The 27,361-nt window shown below is 34.5% G+C and overlaps 1 protein-coding gene across 7 annotated transcripts in view; it reads left to right on the forward strand.

The window, feature by feature from the left end:
- The window catches only part of LOC109851394 (methionine aminopeptidase 2B-like), a 38,864-nt gene continuing 11,518 nt past the window's right edge, over positions 16–27,361 (forward strand). For 2 of the 7 annotated variants that reach the window (XM_020421495.1, XM_020421496.1), the window contains exons 1-8: positions 16–128; positions 197–259; positions 5,176–5,249; positions 11,279–11,391; positions 20,708–20,831; positions 25,287–25,374; positions 26,826–26,859; positions 26,951–27,094. In XM_020421495.1, the coding sequence (XP_020277084.1) occupies positions 20,751–20,831; positions 25,287–25,374; positions 26,826–26,859; positions 26,951–27,094 (347 nt within the window). In that variant the 5' untranslated portion in view covers positions 16–128; positions 197–259; positions 5,176–5,249; positions 11,279–11,391; positions 20,708–20,750. The remainder of the gene's footprint in view (positions 129–196; positions 260–5,175; positions 5,250–11,278; positions 11,392–20,707; positions 20,832–25,286; positions 25,375–26,825; positions 26,860–26,950; positions 27,095–27,361) is intronic. The other 5 variants (XM_020421497.1, XM_020421492.1, XM_020421498.1 and 2 more) reach the window with 5 other exon arrangements.

Here is a 27,361-nt window from a genome sequence, read left to right on the forward strand (position 1 = left end):
CTCCCCCCCGCCTCTCCCCCTACAGTCGAAACCCTAGATCTGATCTAGGGTTTAGATCGTGATCTTTGCGGCAAAACCCTAGTTCAGAGCTAGTACTCTCGATGTGATCTCCACTGATGGTGGTTCATGTAATCTTAACATTATTTTAATCAATTGTTTCTGATTTTTTGATGATTTTATTATGAACATGCATTAGGGTTTGATGATTATGACGGAATCTTAGCTAATCCGAGTAGGGAGAGCTTTTCTCATCTCAAAGGTACAACCTTTTTTCTTTTTATCTTATTGATGTAACATTTTCTGGGAGCTTGATTGTACTAAAAATTTAGGTTATATTGATATGTTTTTGGGGCTGAAAATTCAAGTGATAGGTTGATTTTCATCTGGTTCAGATAGTGTTAGTGTTGTTTGCATATTTAATTTTCGCTTGATAGGATTGTATGAAGGGTGTAAAAGCATTTAAAGATAGCTTAAGTTTATCCTTAGGCTCTCTTAGTATGATCGTTTCAGGCTAGGTAATATCCCATTTTGTAGTTTCTGGGTTTTATGTTATGTGGGATAAAATTCAAGTTATTTAGGAGTTAGACCAATGGTATCATGTGACAAATGTTGCTGAAATTGCATAGCTATGTTTTACATCAATCTGTCCTTTTGATACAGTTCAGAAATTGCAGTCTGATAATGTAAGATAATGTAACATATACGTGAATATTAATTTTTTGTTTGTTCAAGCGAATGTGTTTTCCATTTGAAGTTGTTTTTTTCGGAGTAATCATCAATTGTTCAATAAATGCTTGTGTATGTTTAGATGGCAAGTAATGCCTAGGAACTGCTGTTCTTATGCCCCTCCTCTCCCCTCAATTTTCTGGAGAACTTTAAAATTTGACTTTTGCTGAGAATAAACTAGGATACTTTCAAGAATTACAATGTTTCTATACCAAGTAAGAGATTTCTTTGTTTGCTTACCTAGTTTCTATCTACTTGTTGGATGTCAGTGATCAATTTCCGTTATTTGATTCTATTTTGCAGAACAGAAACTTGTAATGCACTTATTTCTTTTATTGTTATTAGTTCCTACTTTGAATTTGTTGTGTTTGTTTTAGTATTTATTATTCTTGTTTTAGATTGGAAATTTTACGTGTTGATGAAATGACTGTTTTATCCCTTTTTTCTTTTCTTGTTTGTTATGGTTTTATGCTGTAATGGTGGATTCCTCAAGGTTTTTTGGATGGTGTGGGTGTAAGGGGATATGAACAGGTCCCCATAGTATTCCTACCCTTTTTTTAATTTTTAGTTATACGTGGTTGAAGGATTTTTTTTTGTTGGTGGGGGTGCTTTGTTTTGTTTTTGGTTTAAGGAATCTACCCTTTTTTGATGGTCGACTATGGTTGGCTGAAGGATCATTGTGAGAGTGATCAGTGTCTAGAATTGCCGACATTACCGTAGAATTAGGAATTACTAGAGAGCCTATCTTAAAGCCTATAATAGCATTTCATTGATAGTCTAACTTGGGTTTGTTTCTGCTTATTGAATGAAAACCTATATATAACAAGTCGCAAATAAGAAAAGTTTTGCTCTCAGATATTATGTCTTAAGTTGTTTTTTCTTAGGACTCCATTAACTTTGCATCCTGCTAAGTATACATTCAGAATGTATGTGTAATCTGCTTGCATGTTCAACTTTTAATGTGATAGGTTAAAAATGATAAATGATGGAAGAGATTCAAGGTTCCAACATTAACGTACAAGGGAAGAATTTGAGAGGAGAGAGGAGGAAATTATTATGGTAGTGGTCAGTTTTATAGTTGCTGCCATTGGTGCTTGGTACTATACAAAGCACATGTTAAAGGAGAGTTCAAGAACACACGAAGAAGAGGATGAAACGACATACCTTAGAAAGTCTTGGATTCAAACTCTTATTTGCAATGCAAATAACTGTATTGAACAACTAAGGATGAATCCTCAAACGTTTAAGAGGTTAAAAATGATAAATGATGGAAGGGATTAAAGGTTCCAACATTAACGTACAAGGGAAGAATTTGAGAGGAGAGAGGCGGAAATTATTATGGTAGTGGTCAGTTTTATAGTTCCTACCATTGGTGCTTGGTACTATACAAAGCACATGTTAAAGGAGAGTTCAAGAACACAGGAAGAAGAGGATGAAATGACATACCTTAGAAAGTCTTGGATTCAAACTCTTATTTGCAATGCAAATAACTATATTGAACAACTAAGGATGAATCCTCAAGTGTTTAAGAGGTTATGTGATGTTTTATGTACTAGAGGGGGATTAGTAGCATCAAGAAATGTCACGATTGAAGAAATTGTCGCTATATTTTTGCATATTTTAGCTCATAATGTAAAAAATAGGATAAGCAAAACAGATTTTTATCGTTCAAATGAAACAATTAGTCGGTAGTTCCACAAAGTACTTCAAGCAGTCATGAATATATGAAGCCTCTAATATTAGACAAGAATATACAAATCCTAATGAGAGAGACATGGAGAAGTAGAAATGGTTTGAGGTAACTATGGCTTCTTTTATCAAGGTTTTCATCTTTAATAATTTTTTTTATAGAACTAATTGTAAGGTTGTGCAATTTTAGGATGCTATCGGGGCACTTGATGGGAATCATATCCAATTAACGATTCCTTTGGAAGATCAAAGTAGATATTGAAATAGAAAAGGAGAGACCAGTACAAATGTATTTGGTGTTTGTGATGCCAATTTGAGATATCCATATGTGCTACCTGGTTAGGAGGGTTCAACTTCAGATTCTCGTGTTTTGCGTGATGCTTTGCATCGGCCCAATGACTTGAAACTTCCCTCAAGTAGGAATATAAATTTTTTTAATTATTATATATGTATTGCCTCCTAGTTTTTACATTGTTGTGACTGAAGATTTTGATTTTATAGATAAATACTTTCATGTGGATGCTGGGTATACAAATGGGCCGGGGTTTTTGGCGTCTTATAGAGGGACTTGCTATCATATAAAGTCTTGGAGAGAAAATGTTCCAAGAAACTACAAAGAGTTATTTAGCCAACGTCATTCCTCTGCTAGAAACACAATTGAGAGGGAATTCAGATTGCTAAAAAAGCGATGAGATATATTATGGACATCTAGTTTTTATAGTGTTAAGACTCAAATTAAGATCATTAATGCATGTTGTATTCTTCACAACTTTTTACGTGAAGAGAGGAATGAAGATGACTTGTTGAATGATGTGGATTGAAAATTAGAAGATGCTCCTGTTTTAGAAATTAAGAATGTAGACGAGGAGCGTATTACCACTGTGAGAGTTACATATGAATGAAGCAACTTTAGAGATGATTTAGCTATGCAAATGTGGGATGAATATCGATTTTGAGATACTTTAGCTAAAAGATGGAAATGAGGGTGACGAGTATGAAGATACTGATGACTGGTTGTGTTCTACTTGTCTTGTCTATTTCTAAGTTGTATGCACGTTACAAATGTGAGAAAAATACATACGATGTGAGCTTAGAGATGGTTAAAATTTTATTTGGTGTCAGTTTGTACTATATTGATTTTTCCAGTCAGAAGTAGTATTTGTCTATGACTTGCATTGTTGTAAAAAACACCTTGGGCAGCCGCCTAGGTGGAGGCGGTGCCCAGGGCGTGCAGAAAAGCTCTGAGCGACCAAGATTAGGCATTGGAATCGCCTAGGCAGCCGCCCAGGGCTAAGCGGGCTGCTTACGCGGCCCGCCTCACAATTGAAAGAAAAAAACCCTTGGGCGCTAAAAAAACCCAAACCCAAAACTCAAACTAAAGTAAACTAACCCTAATTCTCACTCACTCGACACCGCCACGAAATTTCCATCGACCTGTTCTGTTCCTCGTCTTCGATCTCGTCTTCACTTCCAAGTTCGCCTTCAACCTCTGTCGAATAGTCGAAGCCTCGTCTTCAACCTCCTAGCTCGTCTTCAACCTCCAAGCTTGCCCTCGATCTCGTCGAAGTTATTCGTTTTCGTTCTCATCTCCGAGCTCGTCTTGAACCTCTGTCGAATAGTCTAAGCCTCGTCTTCAACCTCCGAGCTCGTCTTCAACGTCCAAGCTCTTCCTTGATCTCGTCGAAGTTATTCATCTTCGTTCTCATCTCCGAGCTCGTCTTGAACCTCTGTCGAATAGTCGAAGCCTCGTCTTCAACCCCCGAGCTCGTCTTCGACCTCCAATCTCGTCTTCGGTCTACGGATCAGACTTCTATCTTGTCCTCGTTCTCATCTCGAAGCCCTTGGGAGTCTGCTTCATCTCTGTAACAAGGTAAAGGACTAAAGGGTCTTTAAATATAAACAATATTTAAGTTTAATTGTTTAAGTTTAATTTTTAGTTTAACTTTAAGTTAATATTAAGTTTATAAGTTAACAATAAGTTTAATTTTAAGTTTAATTGTTTAAGTTTAATTTTAAGTTAAAACCAATCAGGTGAAGATGATCTGTATGTCTCATTAACACACAGTACAGAATCTAGCAACAAACACTTGGGATTTATTTTTTTATCTCAAAGAAATATGTAAATCGGAAGGAATTAACTTATTCCTTCCCTGGCTCTTTATCCCTTTAGCTTTTGTGTTTCTCTAAATTTCGACAGATGTATGAAATCTTTCTTAGGGTCTGATGCTCTAGCAGTTAAGTTGATGTCCCGTGCTACTTGCGGTCATTGTGTTGATCTTGATATGCTCTCACTTTAGAGGTACTATAAATTTTGAGGTGTCTATTTCTGGTTTCTTATATTCTCACAAAAACGAAATATTCTATTCATACATGTGCAGCCTGCATCATAATTTCTGAATGTTGCTGCACTTAGCACCCATCTTCATGTATGTATATTTCCATTTTCGATGTAAAATATAATGCAACCTCTCAACTTCAATTTGATTCTGTAGGTGAACCTTTATGCACTATTATTCATTGATTTTCATTTCATATGTGATTGCAACATCTGTTCTGATCCTCACCATGTGATGGTTACCTTTTGTGTGCAGTAATTGTTTTGGCTTCTTAAGTTAGAACTTGTGTTCTCTTGTATAACTATCTTGATAAATAGTTTCTTTTATCGTAATATTATGCAATTATGCCTGGATTTTCCTTATTTCATTAAGATGTCACAATTACTTCTTTTACATTTTGCTTTGCTTGACAATCATATTGCAGATAAAAGCAATTGTTCAGGACATAACAATGCAAGGTCACATCACAAATATTGGAGCCCTCAGTTTACGGCTTGAGTATGTTTCTTTTCTTACTGAATCTTACCAAGAGCTTAAAATACCCAAGAATTGTGATTTTGGAGCCAGTGAGCCACCATTGCCTGCTGTTTATTTGCTTTAGCACAGACAGTTAGCTATATGTCATTGCCCTGCTAAGTAAAGGTCACCGTAAAGGTTGAACGAATTTCATGTTCTTTGATAGTCCTCAAGTAGTTCCTTCTGTGGACCTGATAAACGAAAATGAATATCTTAAATGGGATATTATATGTCTTACCATTTAGTATGTATGCATATTTGATTGACTATTATAGTTTGGATAGCATATGTGTTGGTATTTTTGTATTTATGTATTTTTGATTGAGTATATATATATATATATATATATATATATATATATATATATATATATATATATATATATGTTTTGTATATATATATTTATCTTCAAGTATCGCAATTAAAAAAAAAAGAAAAAACGCCCAGAAACCGCTTAGGCGCCCGCTTAGGCGTCTAAACGCTGGGCGCCAAGTCCGGCGTTTAGGAGCGCCCAATGTTTAATGCATTGATGATTTATCTTGGATCTATCAAAGTTATAGAAAGCGCTAGGAGGTCATGACGTTGGACCCGACGTCTAGAGTCTAGGTTTTTTTAATTATAATAATTGATAATAAATGTCAATGTTATAGAAAGCTTAGGTGATGAATTGATGTCTAGGTAAATTTCTTTATGTATTTAAGTGGTGGTCGAGGAGGTTTTACTGAAAGTCGAAGGAGATAATAAAGGTGTTCACATTTGGAGGTTAAAAGAGTTTGAAGAAGGTTAGAGGTCGTAGAGGTTGCAACACAGAAAATCACAATCAATGCCTAAAGGGTGCAAGCCAGCAGATAAGGCTCCTCTAAACACTCCCAAAACCTAGGTGGGCAGCATATGTACCGCCCATATGCCTAGGCATCCAACTAGACAGACTAAATAGAGGCTTTTTAAAATAACGACACACGAGAGCACACAAAAAATAACAAAAAAGGAGGAAAATACTACCAAGCAAGCAATCATTCATGTAAACTGAAAATAATCTTCTAATATGAAATTCACACACTAAATTAGAGCTCCAAGTAACTTCCAAGGTTATCGATAGCGGATAGCGTCGCGTAGTGGTGAGGCATTGCTAAGGTTATTTGGAGCTATTGCGATAAAGTAGCGGTAAAAAACGTAAAGTCAAATAGCGGTCTAATTTGATATGTATAAATACTAAAAAAAAGAAAGATTAAAGAAAAATCTAAAAAATCTTAAAGTATATATTTGATGATTTAAAGAGATCCTAAACATGAAATAGACATGTAACCATCACGTAATACCGAAGATGACTGGAGTCAAAGAGTCGTCATCTTTGAGAAGAAGAGCTGAGCGGTGAAAAGATTGCCTTAAGAGGAACTTACGGTGAAGGAGGTGAGAGGAAGTACTGTGGTAGGTGCCAGAAGCTATGAGAGGTGGCGGGAGTATGTCGAAAATCACATGAGACGGCAAGGTTTTAAATGTTGTCCGACATGTCCAACATGTCGGTCGACATATCGGTTTGAGGGCTTGACCGACACGACATGAACGTTTTCAACTCGTATGTCGGTTTTTAGGGTCAAATCGAAAACATCAGGGTCATATCGGGCATATCAGCCTATTTTTTAGCTTTAAAAAATCGGCCGATATGGTACTTTTTTTTAAGATCTGTTTTTTGTTATCGGGTTTGGGTTTAGTGATAAATACCCAAACCCGTTTAACCCGTTCTCATGTTTAAGGGTTTCTTTATGAACCCGATAGAAAGAATTTATGAACCCAAATCCATATATTATTTATTTTTTTATATGTTTAGTCTATAGAATTTATGAAATATGTTTATATTGAATTTATGAATACTTAGATTATATTTAGGACATGATATTATACATATGCGCACTACCCGATATAACAATCCGATATTTAGTCAATGTCCCCGGATATATCCTCGATTTTCGCTATTCGACATGGATTTCAGCCATCCGACATTTAAAACCTTGTGAGACGGTGGAATGCAATGGTCAATGGTCAGGTTTAATTTTAAAAAATAAACCACAAACCGCTTTTAAATAGCATTCAAGAAGTGGATTTCGCATGCAACCACCCACTATTTATCGTTATGGCACACTATTGGCCACTTTTGCGAACAGAAAACGCATATTTCACAATATGTCACTGCTATTGGGCGATAGCGTAGCGGGAAAGGACCGCTAATGTGCCGCTATTGCGGGGCTATTTACCGCTATTTATAACAGTGATAACTTCCAATGTTTGCTTGCATCAGAAGGAATTATTTTAACTATCTGAGTTAAATCTTTAAAGTCCATTTCATAGACAACAATAAAAAAGATCTTTCAAATTTTTTTATTTGTATGAATACTGAACAACTCAAAAGAGGAGTATACAAACAATAACGCAAAGATAACTTTTTATCTATGAATTCAAACAACTCAAAAGAGGGATTTTAACCATAAAAAGATTCAAATACAAAAGAGCTCATGAATTAGGGTTTAAAATAGAGGAAAACATCACTAAGAATTAGATTAAAACCTAATCAAGGAGAAGGATCAAGTTACCTACGGATGATTGAGGCGCATCTCGTCTCTGATTAGGGTTTTCGAGGAGAGAAAACTAAGAACTTTATTATGACGATAGAATATGAAGACCAAGTCGATTGGGTATTTAATTGTTGAACGTTAAATATTAACTAGTCGGCTTAACTCGGCCCGATTTAATGTTGGGCTAGAATTACCAGCTAAGGCCCAGTTGATGGCTCTTGTGTTAATACAAGAAAAATTTCACAAAACCTGCAAACTGATGGAGGTTGATAAAGTTTTAGAAAACTCTCTATGTACTCTGCTAAGAGGATGTGTTGAGACAATTTCCTAACATCATGGGATTTTGATGGAGGTTGATAAAGTTTTAGAAAACTCTCTATGTACTCTGCTAAGAGGATGTGTTGAGACAATTTCCTAACATCATGGGATTTTGATGGAGGTTGATAAAGTTTTAGAAAACTCTCTATGTACTCTGCTAAGAGGATGTGTTGAGACAATTTCCTGACATCATGTCATGGGATTTATCTCAAAATAAACTAAACTTTTAGGGGCTTTTATGAAATCTACCCTTAATACAATAATAAAGAATTTGGCTCCAATGAGAATCATACTAGATGTTTCTTTACTATCGTAACTTGCTTAGTGAATATAAACCATCGATTGTTATTTATCGGCGCATATAAAAAGGAAATAATATGTATGGTGAGCTAGCTCATTTTAGAATGAGTAGAGGCTTTTCTATTAGTCACATAAAAAGAGCGAATCTCCATATTCTTCTCCTCTTCTTTTTTTTTTCTTTTTTTTCAGCATAAAAGCAAGGGAACATCAAGGAATTACGGTTTTGTGAAATTTTCCTTGTATTAACACAAGAGCCATCAACTGGGCCTTAGCTGGTAATTCCAGTCCAACATCAAATCGGGCCGAGTTAAGCCGACTAGTTAATATTTAACGCTCAACAGTTAAATACCCAATCGACTTGGTCTTCATATTCTATCGTCATAATAAAGTTCTTAGTTTTCTCTCCCCAAAAACCCTAATCAGAGACGAGTTGCGCCGCAATCATCCGTAGGTAACTTGATCCTTCTCCTTGATTAGGTTTTAATCTAATTCTTAGTGATGTTTTCCTCTATTTTAAACCCTAATTCATGAGCTCTTTTGTATTTGAATCTTTTTATGGTTAAAATCCCTCTTTTGAGTTGTTTGAATTCATAGATAAAAAGTTATCTTTGCGTTATTTCAAATACAAAAGAGCTCATGAATTAGGGTTTAAAATAGAGGAAAACATCACTAAGAATTAGATTAAAACCTAATCAAGGAGAAGGATCAAGTTACCTACGGATGATTGAGGCGCATCTCGTCTCTGATTAGGGTTTTCGAGGAGAGAAAACTAAGAACTTTATTATGACGATAGAATATGAAGACCAAGTCGATTGGGTATTTAATTGTTGAACGTTAAATATTAACTAGTCGGCTTAACTCGGCCCGATTTAATGTTGGGCTAGAATTACCAGCTAAGGCCCAGTTGATGGCTCTTGTGTTAATACAAGAAAAATTTCACAAAACCTGCAAACTGATGGAGGTTGATAAAGTTTTAGAAAACTCTCTATGTACTCTGCTAAGAGGATGTGTTGAGACAATTTCCTGACATCATGTCATGGGATTTATCTCAAAATAAACTAAACTTTTAGGGGCTTTTATGAAATCTACCCTTAATACAATAATAAAGAATTTGGCTCCAATGAGAATCATACTAGATGTTTCTTTACTATCGTAACTTGCTTAGTGAATATAAACCATCGATTGTTATTTATCGGCGCATATAAAAAGGAAATAATATGTATGGTGAGCTAGCTCATTTTAGAATGAGTAGAGGCTTTTCTATTAGTCACATAAAAAGAGCGAATCTCCATATTCTTCTCCTCTTCTTTTTTTTTTCTTTTTTTTCAGCATAAAAGCAAGGGAACATCAAGGAATTACGGTTTTGTGAAATTTTCCTTGTATTAACACAAGAGCCATCAACTGGGCCTTAGCTGGTAATTCCAGTCCAACATCAAATCGGGCCGAGTTAAGCCGACTAGTTAATATTTAACGCTCAACAGTTAAATACCCAATCGACTTGGTCTTCATATTCTATCGTCATAATAAAGTTCTTAGTTTTCTCTCCCCAAAAACCCTAATCAGAGACGAGTTGCGCCGCAATCATCCGTAGGTAACTTGATCCTTCTCCTTGATTAGGTTTTAATCCAATTCTTAGTGATGTTTTTCTCTATTTCAAACCCTAATTCATGAGCTCTTTTGTGTTCGAATCTTTTTATGGTTAAAATCCCTCTTTTGAGTTGTTTGAATTCATAGATAAAAAGTTATCTTTGCGTTATTCCGTTATTGTTTGTATTCTCCTCTTTGAGTTGTTCGTATTCATACAAATAAAAAAAATTTGAAAGAATTTTTTATTGTTGTATATGAAATAAAAGGACTTTAAAGATTTAACCCAAATAGTTAAAATAATTCTTTCTGATGCAAGCAAACATTGGAAGTTACTTGGAGCTCCAATTTAGTGTGTGAATTTCATATTAGAAGATTACTTTCAGTTTACTTGAATGGTTGCTTGCTTGCCTGCATGGTAGTTTTTTCCCTTCTTTTTTTGGTATTTTTTGTGTGCTCTCATATGTGTGTGTATTACTATTTTAAAAAGTCTCTGCCTAGTCCGCCTAACTATACATCTAGGCCTAAGGGCGGTATCTATCTTGCCCACCTTGGTTTTGGGAGTGTTTAGAGGAGCGTTATCTGCTAGACTACACCATTTAGGCATTGATTGTGATTTTTTGTGTTGCAACCCCCACGTCCTCCAACCTTCTTAAAACTCTTTTAACCTCCAAATGTGCCTTTACTATCTCCTTTGACTTTCAACAAAACCTTCTCGACCACCACTTAAATAAAGAAAGAAATTTACCTAGACATCAGTTCATCACCTAAGCTTTCTATAACATTGACATTTACTATCAATTATTATAATAAAAAAGCCTCCTAGGCTCTAGGCGTTAGGTCCAATGCCTAGGCCTCCTAGCGCTTTCTATAACTTTGTTAGTTTTATTTTTGCTATTTAGTATTTAAGTATGCATGGTTTATTGTGGATCTAAGATTGCTATCTTTTTTTGTTACAAATTTATATGAATTTAATACATATTTTTATCAATTATTGTAATTAAAAAATGTAGAAAATAGCCAAGCGCCTCGGCGTCTAGTCGCTAGGCACTGTCTCAAACGCTCAGTTCGCCTAGTGCCTTCTGTAACATTGATACACTCTTTTGGGCTTTAATATTTAGTCATTTTTTTGAAGCCATGCTGTCAGAATGTGGCCTAACAACACGTTATTGATACACACACTGGTTGCAACATCAATCGTAATAATTATAATATCTATTTTTTTAATGTCCTAAGCAGAACACAGTTGGATTGTTAAGGAGAAAGAAAATATGGTTGGAAGTGAATCTGAAGTAGTTGAGGAGGTGGTTTCCAATTTAAAGGAATTGCATATTGGAGAACAAGAAATTCAGGTTAGTATTTTGATACAAGTTCATGTTAAATATTTTGCATAGATTGTTTTTTCCTTAAATTACTTTAGGAGGCTTAACATTGACACCTGATCTTATCTCAGCATTGTATTTTTAGGCCTTGGTCTCTGTAGTTTTTATTATAAATCGGTTATAAGTTATTTGGTTATTTTCCACGTGCCAGTGGTTTCATTTAGTTGTTACTTTAGCTAGCGGGTCATCAAGAAATTTGAATTTTTAAAATGAACTTAAAGAGTTGGAAGCAAATGACTTCAGAAAATAACGTTTTTTAGTTGAGACGAAATAGTTGACTGAAGAATCTTGAACATCCAAGAAGACTGGGATAGGAGTAAGGAAACAGAAGGTTATCTGGAATGTCACATGAGCTAGCTACCGGTGTTCATGGTTGAATGGTTGAAGACATATGTAACCATGCATCAGTGATTAAAAAGACATTATGCTTACTGAAAGAGCATTTCCTAAAACAAGTAGAGGATGGATGATTCTATGATGCTATTTGTTATGAAGGATAAAAAGAGCATCGTGTGTTGAAGATGGGACAGTTGTCCTACTTTGCGAATCACAAAGTTTGTCTTTATCAAGTTCGAAGTTAAATATGTATCGTGCCTCACATTCTTTTGCATATCGAGCATAACCAGCTGTCTTCTGTTTGTTTTGTCGATTCGCTTTGAGCTGACTTGAAAATTTTAATTGGCTTAACATAGTGACAAATGAAGTCAAGTTAAATATTATGTGATTCTACTGACAAATAAGAGAAATAACCAGGAAGAAAAATATAAGGTGAGTTGCTCCTTTCTCTTTGTTTTGTAATCACCACACTTGTAAATAGGTAAGAAATTAAAAAGAAAAGAGCAATCCGTAGCACGAAAAAGAATTGGTCTTTAAGTTCCTTTTTGTTTATTCTTTGAGATCAATAACATGAGCTAACTTCATTTGTAAAAATTAGGCTCACTTCTTTCTAGTCATTATATGGTAGAGCAGACTCAGAGAGTTGTATTATGGAGGTTCTATGTCCAAAACCAGGCTGCAATCTTCGTTAACAAAAGAAAAAGAAAGTGCTTAATAAAATAAATTCTTTTTGAATGCAAAAGCAAAAAAAAGAAAAAAAACTCTGGCATAAACCTGGGTTTTTTATGTAGAGATTACTTAATTACCACAATTTATACTTAAGAAAAGTTTGAGCCTACTGTTCTGTTCGGTAAAATGGTGTAGCTGAGGTAACCTAGTTGGGTTTCCTTATACATTTCAGAAAGCTACTTCCCTCAATGAAGTGGTTTCATATTGAGCAGGAATTGCATTCTCGTCATGTACAAGAGAAAACAAGAGCCATACTCTTATCAAATACCGCAAATTATAGGACCTTTCAAGAGTATTTTTTTCCCAACCGAAACAAGTTGTCAATTTTGTGCTTTTGATGGAAAAGGAGGGTTATGTTTTTTCTCTCCTTAAATTAAATATTATGATGATCGCTATGCTGAAGTCGGAGCGTTAACTATCTTACAACCCATGTAATCCAAAAGCAGAATTCTGTATTTAGCGCTTTGGTTTTAATCTTGTTAGCCACTATGACAATCTTTCTATTTATTCTACATGGGGCTAAATTAATCCGATAACCCACTTTGTTATTCAATTGATTGACAATTAAATCTCAAAATAAGTTAAGACATGTTTCAACCTGTTGTCCTTAGAGATCAATTATATGCAACCTTTAAAGAATAAGAAAAGATAAAGGGATTGTTGATCCTTAACTTTCGGGAGAAGTTAGTGGAGATGCCCAAATAAAATGTTCTCATAGCAACCATTTTCATACATGGGTGGATCGAAATATCTATTATTGAGAGGAATATGATGAAATTGTAACATATATGGAGTCCTTGAGAGATCTTAAGATGGCCTTAAGTGTCTAGAGTTTGAAGGTGTGATAGATGTGTTACTCTTTAGTTACTCTTTAAGGGAGTACTGTTGATCCATGATTTCGAATAGGTCACAATGGCTGAAGGACAATTGATATAGGGATTTGAATTAAGACTGATACACATGGAGGAACTATGAGAGAACATATCATGTTTAACATCTGATATGAGGATCATAAATATCACCTCTATTGTTTCTTTGCGTGTTACCTTTTGGAGCATTGTCTTTTTTCTTTTTTAATGCTGAAAAGAAAAGTTTTTGTCCGAAATTTGTACCTAAGACCTTGGACTTATGACAACGTAACGTAAGTCTTTTGTAGTTGTATGTAACTATTTGGTAATATAGAACCTGGAACCACAATTTAAGAAACTTGTGAATTCTAAACCCAGACGATTGTATTTTATCTTTTGCTTAACCTCTTCTCCTGAACAGTTGTATTTTTCACATTCAATTACAGACTTCCAAGCTAATGGTATTCTCAGCTGCTTCAATTGTCTTTCTGCTACGTGGACAACTACCTTACATTTGAACTGTTTTTAGGACAAAATAACCATTCATCCTTAAAAGTATTGGTTAACTCTCAACTTCCCCCTTGAAGTATCAATTTGTCTATTCCTCCCCTTAAACTATGTCTATGTGATCAATGTGGTCATATTGTGCGTGACAGTCAAGTACTTAACAGATCAATAACATGATAATATTTTATTGCATTTATTCACGAGTTCTTATCAATTTGACTCGTTTTTGCCAACCCAAAATAAATTTTCAACTACTTTCCTCCATAAAATTTTGCCCCTTATTCCTTTTTTTTTTCAGAATATGGAAAATCATTTTTACTTGAATTGCAGAAATACAAGAAATGCACCCATCACGGGTGACCCAAATGGTTGGGAGGTTTCAATATGGTTCCCACCATCTCATGTTTGCTTTCAGGCTAGGTTAGGCTAAAAAAGAATAGCAAAAAACACATCTGCTATATATTTTACCATGGGCTAAGAAAATGACCACATTTGAACATACACGTAGTTTAAGGGGAAAATAGGAAAATTAATACTTAAGGGGGAAGTTGAGAGTTTATGAATATTTTAAAGGAATTTGGTCATTTGTCATTGTTTTTTAATCTGCAATTTTAACAGGCACTGTTAGTAAATGATCTTTTGACATAGCACAATATACTTCTTATATACAACATTAATATATTTGATTCACAACATATCTTTTTGTGAAGTGGGGTTGGCATGTGTCAATATGCAAAATGTATTTCTAGTTAATGAGCTAAAAATGTAATATTTTAGGATAATAATGGTCAAGCTTGCAAACCTCAGTCCCCTTTGCAAGATGACAAAGAAGAGACAAGTTGATGGCCCAAATGGATTACCTGGTTAGATGTTGGATGCCTTGTATGTAAAATACGCACTGGGTAGGAGTCTTAACTTATAGGCATTAGTATATATATTTAATTAACAAAATTGAAAATTCTTGTATAGATATCTTTCAAGAAAGCAAAAAATGATAACTTAAAAAGTATGTTCAACACATTTCTATTTGACAATAGACCTTTCAAGAAAGCAAATAACGATCGTAACTATAAAAGAGCATGTTCAACACATTTCTATTTGACAACAGACCTTTCACTCAATCCTATATGTAACAAAAGAAGTTATATGTGAAATTATAACATACAAGGCATCCAACATCTAACCTGGTAACCCATCTTGGCCATCAACTTGTGTCTCTTCTTGGTCATCTTGTAAATGGGACTGAGGTTTGCAAGCTTGACCATTGTTATCCTGAAATATTACATATTTAGCTCATTAACTAGAAATACATTCTGCATATTGACCTATGCCGACCCCACTTCACAAAAAGATATGTTGTGAATCAAATATATTAATGTTGTGTATAAGAAGTATGTTGTGCTATCAAAAGATCATTTACTAACAGTACCTGTTAAAATTGCAGATTAAAAAACAATGACCAAATCCCTTCAAAGTATTCATAAACTCTCAACTTCCCACTTAAAGTATTAGTTTGCCTATTTTCCCCTTAAACTACGTGTATGTCACAATGTGGTCATTTTCTTAGCCCATGGCCAAATATTTAGCAAATGTGTTGTTTGCTATCCTTTTTTTCCTAACCTAGCCCGAAAGCGAACACGAGATGGTGGGAACCATATTGAAACCTCCCAACCATCCGGGTCACCCGTGATGGGTGCATTTCTTGTATTTTTGTAATTCAAGTAAACATGATTTTCCATATTCTGAAAAAAGAGGAATAAAAGACAATTTTATGGAGGAAAGTAGTTGAAAAATTATTGGGTTAGCAAAAATGAGTCAAATTGATAAGAACTCATGAATAAATGCAAAATAACATTGTCATGTCATTGATCTGTTAAGTACTTGACTGTCACTGACAAAATGACCATATTGATCACATACACAGTTTAAGGGGAGGAATAGACAAATAAATACTTCAAGGGGGAAGTTGAGAGTTCACCAATACTTTAAGGATGAATGGTTATTTTGTCCTAAAAATAGTTCAAATGTAAGGTAGTTGTCTAAGTAGCAGAAAGACAATTGAAGCAGCTGAGAATACCATTGGTTTGGAAGTCTGTAATTGAATGCGAAAAATACTACTCTTCAGGAGAAGAGGTTAGGCAAAAGATAAAATAGTAAAAATAATAACTAACAAAGTTATAGAAAGCGTTAGGAGGGCAAGGCGTTGGACCCGACGCCTAGAGCCTAGAAGGTTTTTTATTATAATAAGTGATAGTAAATGTCAATATTATAGAAAGCTTAGGTGATGAACTGATGTCTAGGTAAATTTTTTTTTATTTAAGTGGTGGTCGGAGAGGTTTTGCTGGAAGTCGAAGGAGATAGTAAATGTATTCACATTTGGAGGTTAAAAGAGTTTGAAGAAGGTTGGAGGACGTAGATGTTGCAACACAAAAAAATCACAATCAACGCCTAAAGGGTGCAGTCCAGTAGATAACGCTCCTCTAAACACTCTCAAAACCAAGGTGGGTAATATAGGTACCGGCCTTAGGCCTAGACGTACAGCTAGGCAGACTAGACAGAGCATTTTTAAAATAGTAATACACACACATGGGAGCACACAAAAAATACTAAAAAAGAAGGAAAAAAACTACCAAGCAAGCAACCATTCATGTAAACAGAAAGTAATCTTCTAATATGAAATTCACACTAAATTGGAGCTCCAAGTAACTTCCAATGTTTGCTTGTTTCAGAAGGAATTATTTTAACTATTTGGGTTAAATCTTTAAAGTCCTTTCATTTCATAGATAATAAAAAATTCTTTCAAATTTTTTATATTTGTATGATGTATGAATACGAACAACTCAAAGAGGAGAATATAGACAATAACAGAATTTACGCAAAGATAACTTTTTATCTATGAATTCAAACAACTCAAAAGAAGGATTTTAACCATAAAAAAATTCAAATACAAAAGAGCTCATGAATTAGGGTTTGAAATAGAGAAATGCATTACTAGGAATTGGATTAAAACTTAATCAAGGAGAAGGATTAAGTTACCCGCGGATGATTGAAGCGCAACTCGTCTTTAATTAGGGTTTTCGGGGAGAGAAAACTGATAACTTTATTATGGCGATAGAATATGAAGACCAAGTCGACTGGGTATTTAACTGTTGAGCATTAAATACTAACTAGTCGGCCTAACTCGGCCCGATTTGATGTTGTGCTGGAATTACCAACTAAGGCCCAGTTGATATCTCTTGGTAAGGTTTTAAATTTCGGATATCGGTGAAATATCGAATGGCCAAAATTCATATCGGATTGCGGATATCAAGGAAATATCGGGGATATGTGGTAAATATCAGAATGCCATAATGAATGTTTGCATACATAGTATAATGCATTAAAATGTAATCTTAACATACGTAATGAAAATTTAAGCATACAAAATATGAATAATATATGTTTAGGATCACTAATCAACCTTCTAAAACAAACAAAAGTGCAAAGCAACGTTGCAACATTCGATCTGCTTTTTTTAGGGCAAAATATCATTTGATATAATTGAAAAATCTTGATATCTTGCCCAAAAATTCCGAACACGATATATTATTTTGCAACAAGCTATATAAAAAGATATATTGGTCCACATATCGGCTAATATATCGGTCATATCGGGGATTTATCACTCAAAATAGCTAAAAAGCGGTAAATGATATTTAAAGACCATATCAGTTGCGGCAAGCTCTGTAAAAGGATATATCGACGGATATATTGGTCCATGTCGGGGATATTTAAAACAATTTATTACCAGGAAAATTTCACAAAACCCCCAAACCGTCCCCGATGAACATTTAGAAATGTGGCTTAATTCTGATAGCGTTTAAATCGCCCACAAAATCCAAAATGTTTCAAGCTTTTTTCACGCAAACTTCACAATCCCCCCATTTTTTTCTCCTCATCTTACCCCTTGCTTTCAAATTTATTGTTGGAAAACCCCTCATACGTTCAACGTTCCTGAAAAAAGAAACCTAAGCTTCTAACATTATTATCAGAGCCCTGATGGAGGCTGATAAAGTTTCAGAAAACTATCTGTATTCTGCTAAGAGGATATGTTGAGACAATTTCCTAACATCATGGGATTTATTTCAAAATAAGCTAAACTTTTAGAGGCTTTTATGAAATCCGCCCATAATACAATATGAAGAATTGGTTCCAATAGGAATCAGACTAGATGTTTCTTTTCTATCGCAACTTGTTTAGTGAATATAAACCATCGATTGTTATTTATCGGCACATATAAAAAGGAAATAATTTGTATGGTGAGCTAGCTCATTTTAGAATATCCTCCTTTTCTTTTTTTAGCGTAAAAACAAGGGAACATTAAGGAATTAGGGTTTGACCTAGAGAAAAGCATCACTAGGAATCGGATTAAAACCTAATCAAGGAGAAGGATCGAGTTACCCGCGGATGATTGAGGCGCAGCTCGTCTCTGATTAGGGTTTTCGAGGAGAGAATTGAGAACTTTATTATGATGATAGAATATGAAGAACGAGTCGATTGGGTATTTAACTGTTGAGCGTTAAATATTTAACTAGTCGGTCTAACTCGGCCCGGTTTGATGTTGGGCTGGAATTACCAGCTAAGGTCTAGTTGATGTCTCTTGTGTTAATACAAGGAAAGTTTCACAAAACCCCCAAACTGTCCCCGACGAACTTTTAGAAATGTGGATTAATTCTGAAAGCTTTTAAGGCGTCCACAAAATCCAAAATGTTTCAAGCTTTTAACGCGTCCACAACATTATTTCTCCCTACGTATAAACAAAGGAGAAATGATATGTTTCTATTTATACTTTTGTATTACTCTTTCTCATGTCCTTTTATTACCAATCCATGAAATGAACACGGATGTTCCATTGTTTTTATGCTAAAAAAAAAGAAAAGGAGGAGGAGAAGAATATGGAGATTCACTCTTTTTATGTGACTAATAGAAAAGTCTCATCTCATTCTAAAATGAGCTAGCTCACCATACATATTATTTTCTTTTTATATGCGCCGATAAATAACGATCGATGGTTTATATTCACTAAGCAAGTTGCCGATAGTAAAGAAACATCTAGTCTGATTCTCATTAGAGCCAATTCTTTATTATTATATTAAGGGTGGATTTCATAAAAGCCTCTAAAAGTTTAGCTTATTTTTAGATAAAACCCATGATGTTAGAAAATTGTCTCTTAACACATCCTCTTAGCAGAGTACGTAGAGAGTTTTCTGAAACTTTATCAACCTCCATCAAGGCTCTGGTAATAATGTTAAAAGCTTAGGTTTCTTTTTTCAGGAACGTTGAAAGTATGAGGGGTTTTCCAACAATAAATTTGAAAGCTAGGAAGTACGATGAGGAGAAAAAATGGGGGGATTGTGAAGTTTGCGTGAAAAAAAGCTTGAAACATTTTGGATTTTGTGGACGCCTTAAAAGTTTGCGTGAAGAAAGCTTTCAAAATTAAGTCACATTTCTAAAAGTTCGTCGGGGACAGTTTGGGGGTTTTGTGAAATTTTTCTTGTATTAATACAAGAGGCATCAATTGGACCTTGGTAATTCCAGCCCAACATCAAATCGGACCGAGTTAAGCCGACTAGTTAATATTTAACGCTTAATAGTTAAATACCTAATCGACTTGGAGTTCATATTTTATTGTCATAATAAAGTTCTCAGTTTTCTCTCCTTGAAAATCCTAATCAGAGATGAGTTGCGTCTCAATCATCCGCATGTAACTTGATCCTTCTCCTTGATTAGGTTTTATTCCAATTCCTAGTGATGATTTTCTCTATTTCAAACCTTAATTCATGAGCTCTACTGTATTTGAATTTTTTTATGGTTAAAATCATTCTTTTGAGTTGTTTGAATTCATAGATAAAAAGTTATTATCTTTGCGTAAATTCCGTTATTGTTTGTATACTCCTCTTTTGAGTTGTTCGTATTCATACAAATAGAAAAAATTTGAAAGAATTTTTTATTGTTGTCTATGAAATGAAATGACTTTAAAGAATTAAGCTAGATAGTTAAAATAATTCCTTCTGATGCAAGCAAACATTGGAAGTTACTTGGAGCTCCAGTTTAGTGTGTGGATTTCATATTAGAAGATTACTTCTAGTTTACATGAATGGTTGCTTGCTTGGTAGTTTTTTCCCTTCTTTTTTTAGTATTTTTTGTGTGCTCTCATGTGTGTATTACTATTTTAAAAAGCCTCTGTCTAGCCCGCCTAGATGTCCGTCTAGGCCTAAGTGCGTTACTTATGTTGCCCACCTTGGTTTTGGGAGTGTTTACAGAAGCGATATCTGCTGGACTGCACCCTTTAGGCATTGATTGTGATTTGTTATGTTGCAACCTTCACGTCCTCCAACCTTCTTCAAACTCTTTTTACCTCCAAATGTGAACATCTTTATTATCTTCTTTGACTTCTAGCAAAACCTCACCGACCACCACTAAAATAAAGAAAGAAATTTACCTAGACATCAGTTCATTACCTAATATTTCTATAACATTAACATTTACTATCAATTTAGTATTTAAGTATGCATGGTTTATTGTGGATCTAAGATTGCTATCTTTTTTGTTACAAATTTATATGAATTTAATACATATTTTTATCAATTATCGTAATTAAAAAATATAGAAAATAGCCAAACGCCTAGGCATCTAGTTGGTAGGCGCTGTCTCAAACGCCTAGTTCGCCTAGCGCCTTCTATAATATTGATACACACTCTTTTAGGCTTTAATTTTTAGTCTTTTTTTGAAGTTATGCTGTCAGAATGTGGCCTGACAGCACGTTATTGATAACACATTAGCTGCAACATCAACGGTAATAGTTATAATATCTGCTTTTTTTAAAGGTCATAAGCAGGACGCAGTTGGATTGTTAAGGAGAAAGAAAATATGGTTGGAAGTGAATCTGAAGTAGTTGAGGAGGCGGTTTCCAATTTAAAGGAAATGCACATTGGAGAACAAGAAATTCAGGTTAGTGTTTTAATACAGGTTCATGTTGTTAAATATTTTGCATAGATTGTTTTTTCCTTAGATTACTCTAGGAGGCTTAACATTGACACTTTATCTCATCTCGACATTGTGTTTTTAGGCCTTGGTGTCTGCAGTTTTTATTATAAATTAGTTATAAGTTATTTGGTTATTTTCCACGTGCCAGTGGTTTGTTACTTTAGCTAGCGGGTCAACAAAAAAATAGAATTTTTAAAAATAAACTTAAAAGAGTTGGAAGCAAATGACTTCAGGAAATAACGTTCTTTAGTTTAGACGAACTAGTTGACTGAAGAAGCTTGGACATCCAAGAAAACTGGGATAGGAGTAAGCAAACAGAATGTTTTCTGGAATGTCACAAGAGCTAGCTACTGGTGTTCATGGTTGAAGACATATGTAACCATGCAACAGTGATTAAAAAGACACGATGCTTACTGAAAAGAGCATTTTCTAAAACATTGTTATGGAGGATACAAAGAGCATCGTCTGTTGAAGATGGGACAGTTGCCCTACTTTGGGAATCACAAAGTTTGTCTTTTGCATATCAAAGCATAACCAGTTGTCTCCTGTTTGTTTTGTCGATTCGCTTTGAGCTTAGGGGCTGTTTGGTTCGCTATTATAAGGGGTGGAAAACTCAGAAAACCCCTCCACGTCAGATTTTTAGCCCTCCACGTCAGTTTTTTTGTTTCCGTCCATTTCTTTGTGCCGCTTTGGTTCGCTCGGATGGAAGAGGGAAAACTCTGCTGAAATCGCCGCCAACTAAGATTTTTTTCCCTCTCCGATTTCCTTCCCCAACCAAGTGAAATTGATGAAAACTCTACCACGTCAGATTTTTTTCCTTCTCTGCTTTGTTTACAAAAGTTTTTCTTTTTTTTCTATGCGAACCAAACACAAGAAAAATAAATACATTGGTTTCCCACCATTTTTTATGTGCGAACCAAAGCAAAACAATCTATTTCTTGGAAAAGTTTGGTAAACTCAAAACTTGTGTTTCTTTACATGGAATTGCATTTCTCTATATCAAGGAAACGAACCAAACAGCCCCTTACTTGAAAAGTTTAATTGGCTTAACATAGTGACAAATGAAGTCAAATTAAATATCATGTGATTCTACTAACAATTAACAAATAAACGAAATAACCAGGAAGAAAATTTTAAGGTGAGTTGCTGAATCCCTTTCTTTTTGTTTTGTACTCACCACACTTGTAAATAGGTAAGAAATTACAAAGAAAAGAGCAATCCGTAGCACGAAAAAGAATTGGTTTTTAAGTTCCTTTTTGTTTCTTCTTTGAGATAAAAAACATGAGCTAATTTCATTTGTAAAAATTAAGTTCACTTCTTTCTAGTCATTCTAAGGTAGAGCAGACTCAGAGAGTTGTATTATGGAGGTTCTATGTCCAAAACCAGGCTGTAATCTTCGTTAACAAAAAGAAAAAGAAAATGCAAAATAAAATAAATTCTTTTTGAATGCTGTAGTTGAGGTAACCTAGTTGGGTTTTCCTTATACATTTTCCGAAAGCTACTTCCCTCAATGAAGTGGTTTCATATTGAGTAGGAATTGCATTATCGTCATGTACAAGAGAAAACAAGAATCATACTCTTATCAAATGCCGTAAATTATAGGACCTTTCAAGAGTATCTTTTTCCCAACTGAAACAAGTTGTAAATTTTGTGCTTTTGATGGAAAGGGAGGGTTATGTTTTTTCTCTCCTTAAATTAAATATTATGATGATCGCCTTGCTAAAGTCGGAGCGTTAACTATCTTACAACCCATGTAATCCGAAAGCGGAATTCTGTATTTAGCGCTTTGGTTTTAATCTTGTTAGCCACTGTGACAATCTTTCTATTTATTCTATATGTGGCTAAACTAATCTGATAACCCACTTGGTTATTCAATTGATTGACAATTAAATCTCAAAATAAGTTAAGACGTGTTCCAACCTGTTGTCCTGAGAGATCAATTTATATGCAACCTTTAAAGAATGAGAAAAGATTACGGGATTGTTGATCCTTAACTTTTGGGAGAAGTTAGTGGAAACGCCCAAGTAAAATGTTCTCATAGCAACCATTTTCATACATGGGTGGATCGAAATATTTATTATTGAGATGAATATGATGAAATTGTAGCATGTATGGAGTCCTTGAGAGATCTTAAGATGGCCTTAAGTGTCTAGAGTTTGAAGGTGTGATAGATGTGTTACTCTTTAGTTACTCTTTAAGGGAGTACTGTTGATCCATGATTTCGAATAGGTCACGATGGCTGAAGGACAATTGATATAGGGATTTGAATTAATATTGATACACATGGAGGAACTGTGAGAGAACATACCGTGTTTAACATCTGATGTGAGGATCATAAATATCACCTCTACTGTTTCTTTGTGTGTTACCTTTTGGAGCATCGTTGTATGTGCTATTTAGTAATATAGAACCTAGAACCACAGTTTAAGAAACATGTCAATTCTAAACCGAAACGATTGTATTTTATCTTTTGCCTAACCTCTTCTCCTGAACAGTTGTATTTTTCGCATTCAATTACAGACTTACAAGCTAAATGATATTCTCGGTCGCTTCAATTGTCTTTCTGCTACTTGGACAACTACCTTACATTTGAACTGTTTTTAGGACAAAATAACCAGTCATCCTTGAAGTATTGGTGAACTCTCAACTTCCCCCTTGAAGTATCAATTTGTCTATTGCTCCCTTTAAACTATGTGTATGTGATCAATGTGTTCATTTTGTGAGTGACAGTCAAGTACTTAACTGATCAATGACATGACAATGTTTTTTTTTTTGCATTTATTCATGAGTTCTTATCAATTTGACTCACTCCTTTTTGACAACCCAAAATAATTTTTCAACTACTTTCCTCCATAAAAAATTTTGCCCTTTTTATATTTTTCAGAATATGGAAAATTATTTTTACTTGAATTGCAAAATTTGTACCTAAGACCTTAGACTTATGACAACCTAACCAAAGCCTTTTGTAGTTGTATATACTATTTGGTAATATAGAACTTGGAACCACAATTTAAGAAACATGTGAATTCTAAACCCAGACAATTGTATTTTATCTTTTGCCTAAGCTCTTCTCCTGAACAGTTGTATTTTTCTCATTCAATTACAGACTTCCAAGTAGGGGTGCCAAACCGTATCCGTATCCGAGGAAATATCCGTAACCGTATCCGTTAGGATACGAATATGGTTACTCAAATCTATAACCGATAGGATATGGTAACGGATATGGTTTTGTAGTGAAATATCCGTATCCGTATCCGAAAATATCCGAATACATATTGGTCATACTCTTACGATAGCTTCGATTCTTAGATTATGAATTTGTGGTTAATTTTGATGATCAAGATGTCTAATTTTAGCTTTTCAATCATAATGAACATATTAACGAACTCTTTTGTATCATATGACTATATTTTTCTGAATACTATCTAGTTTTCTCATATCTTTTTTGTATCCGCATGCATATCCGTTTATATATCCGCATCTATATCCGTAATCGTATCCGATTTTGGCGGATATGGATATGTATTTTTCTTACCGACATATATCCGTATTCGTATCCGTATCCGAGATGGGTAAGCGGATATGGATATGGTAAGTGCCATATCCGAGCCGTATCCGCTCCGTTAACATCCCTACTTCCAAGCTAATGGTATTCTCAGCTGCTTCAACTGTCTTTCTACTACTTGGACGACTACCTTACATTTGAACTGTTTTTAGGACAAAATAACCATTTATCCTTAAAGTATTGGTAACTTCCCCTTTGAAGTAACAATTTGTCTATTCCTGCCCTTAAACTACGTGTATGTGATCAATGTGATCAATGACATGACAATTTTTTATGCATTAATTCATGAGTTCTCATCAATTTGACTTGTTTTTGCCAACCCAAAATAATTTTTCAACTACTTTCCTTCATAAAATTTTGCCCTTTATTCCTTTTTTTAGAATATGGAAAATCATTTTTACTTGAATTGCAGAAATACAAGAAGTGCACCCATTACGGTTGACCCGGATGGTTGGGAGGTTTCAATATGGTTCCCACCATCTCGTGTTCGCTTTCAGGCTAGGTTAGGGGAAAAAAGAATAGCAAAAAACACATCTGTTAAATGTTTGGCCATGGAAAAATGACCACATTGGGACATACACATAGTTTAAGGGAAAAATAGGCAAATTGATACTTTAAAGGGGAAGTTGAGAGTTTATGAATACTTTAAAGTGATTTGGTCATTTGTCATTGTTTCTTAATCTGCAATTTTAACAGGTATTGTTAGTCAATGATCTTTTGATATAGCACAACATACTTCTTATACACAACATTAATATATTTGATTCACAACATATCTTTTTGTGAAGTGGGGTTGGCATGGGTCAATATGCAGATGTATTTCTAGTTAATGAGCTAAATATGTAATATTTCAGGATAACAATGGTCAAGTTTGCAAATCTCAGTCCCCTTTGCAAGATGATGAAGAAGAGACACAAGTTGCTGGTCCAGATGGATTACCAGGTTAGATGTTGGATGCCTTGTATGTTATAATTTCACATAAAAATTATTTTGTTGCAGATAGCATTGAGTGAAAGGTCTGTTGTTAAATAGAAATGCGTTGAACATGCTCTTTTATAGTTACGGTCATTATTTGCTTTCTTGAAAGATGTATTGTCAAATAGAAATGTGTTGAACATACTTTTTAAGTTATCATTTTTTGCTTTCTTGAAAGATATCTATAGAAGAATTTTCAATTTTGTTAATTAAATATATATACTAATGCCTACAAGTTAAGACTCCTACCCGGTGCGTATTTTACATTCAGCGACAACAAACAAAAATATGCAGAGCTTATGGAAATCATATAAAAAGCTTGAAGGGGGGAAGTCCTCAGAGACCAGCTATATGTGTTACTTCATCTTCTTCATTATAAATTAATCAATTATGACCTTTGATTTAGAAGGAAACGGAATGGAAACAGCATCTTAGCCATTCCAGTGTTGGTTCAAGGACACCTAAAAAGAATTATTGAAGCTTAGAAGTGTTTAATTAATATTACTAATATTATTGTTTAACATTTTTTTATTGTGCAATTGATGTTATCATTTAATTAATTAGTTTTCTTGATTATTAACACTTTTGCGATCCATTGGATGTGTCTTAAGCGGCCATCATAGACTCTGGTTAAAGAGGTATTGAAGTCAAAATCAAATTTATGAAAGTACAAGCTTTCTCTGAATGCCAACATTATCAGCTGTTTATCAAATGTGTTTCTAAGCTAAAATTTCACAAAGTATTGGTTTTGGTGAAATTTAACAGTAATGAATTCAGTTGGTAAAACTTAAATAGGATTCAACATATTTGCTTCATATTTATGATACTAAATACAGGGTGACAATGATTTCCCTGGACTCAATTAATTGCCTAACCTATTACATCAACTGATCAATTGCAGTTTGCAGAAAGAGGATATGATGTGCTTCAGGATATCTTTTAGGAGCTGTATGACTTATTTCTCTTTTTCTATAAACTATTAGTTACTTGTGAACTTGATTTTTCTAGAGTATTATATTGTTTATATTGTTCTTAAATAACTCCGCAACTGTTGTGGTTCAATGTTTGCCACGATAAAAGAAGAGGTTGTGTTAGATAGCCAACAGCTAGCACAAGATCTTGGCGGATCTTCGTATATGATGTACCAATTAGGATAAATATTAACTTTATCTAAATGGAGCAACTGGAGATAGACATGAGAGAACTTGATTGAAAACAATTTAGAAGAGTATGATAATGATTAACTTAACGGGGGAGATATCCTAAGTAAACACTGAAAAACAAGAATCATGTTTCCAACCTGGAAAATTTGGGATAAAACCTTTGTTATTTTTGTCGTTGTATATCGTTCTTGTTGCAGCATGAGATTTTAATTTCTTATGTATATCTTTAATACTTGATTTTGATCTTTGTACCAGAAGCTGCAAAAAAGAAGAAAAAGAAACGAACAAAGTAGGTGCCTTATTTTAGAAAGTTCAAATTTTGTTATTGTATTCCAGGTTTAGAGTTTCTTATCATGCAACTATGATGATTTTGCTCATAGGAAAAAGAAGGAACCTATTGGACGGACTGATTCTCCAAGTCTGAGGCCATCAGCTACCCAGACTAATCCACCATCAATTCCAGTCGACGAGCTATTTCCTTCTGGTGACTTCCCAGAAGGTGAAGTTCAAGAATACAAGGATGAGTAAGTAATAAGTTTCCTTTTTATCATTACTTGTCTATGAACGAGTAATGATTTGATAAAGCTGAGCACATGTAAACTCTGCACTTAGGTCAAACTACATGCTCTTTTTGGATATTCCTAGTAGCATGCGAGTCCATTTGCCCTTTGCACTTTTATGCACACGCGTTCATAGACATGAGCACTTTGCAGAGAACATAATTGCTAGCTTTTTATGCTGCTGATTTTGATTTGTGTACTCATGCTTGTGGGCCTGCACAAATACAAACA

Source organism: Asparagus officinalis, chromosome 8, assembly GCF_001876935.1.
Source record: "Asparagus officinalis chromosome 8, Aspof.V1, whole genome shotgun sequence".
In the NCBI taxonomy this organism is placed as follows: domain Eukaryota; kingdom Viridiplantae; phylum Streptophyta; class Magnoliopsida; order Asparagales; family Asparagaceae; genus Asparagus; species Asparagus officinalis.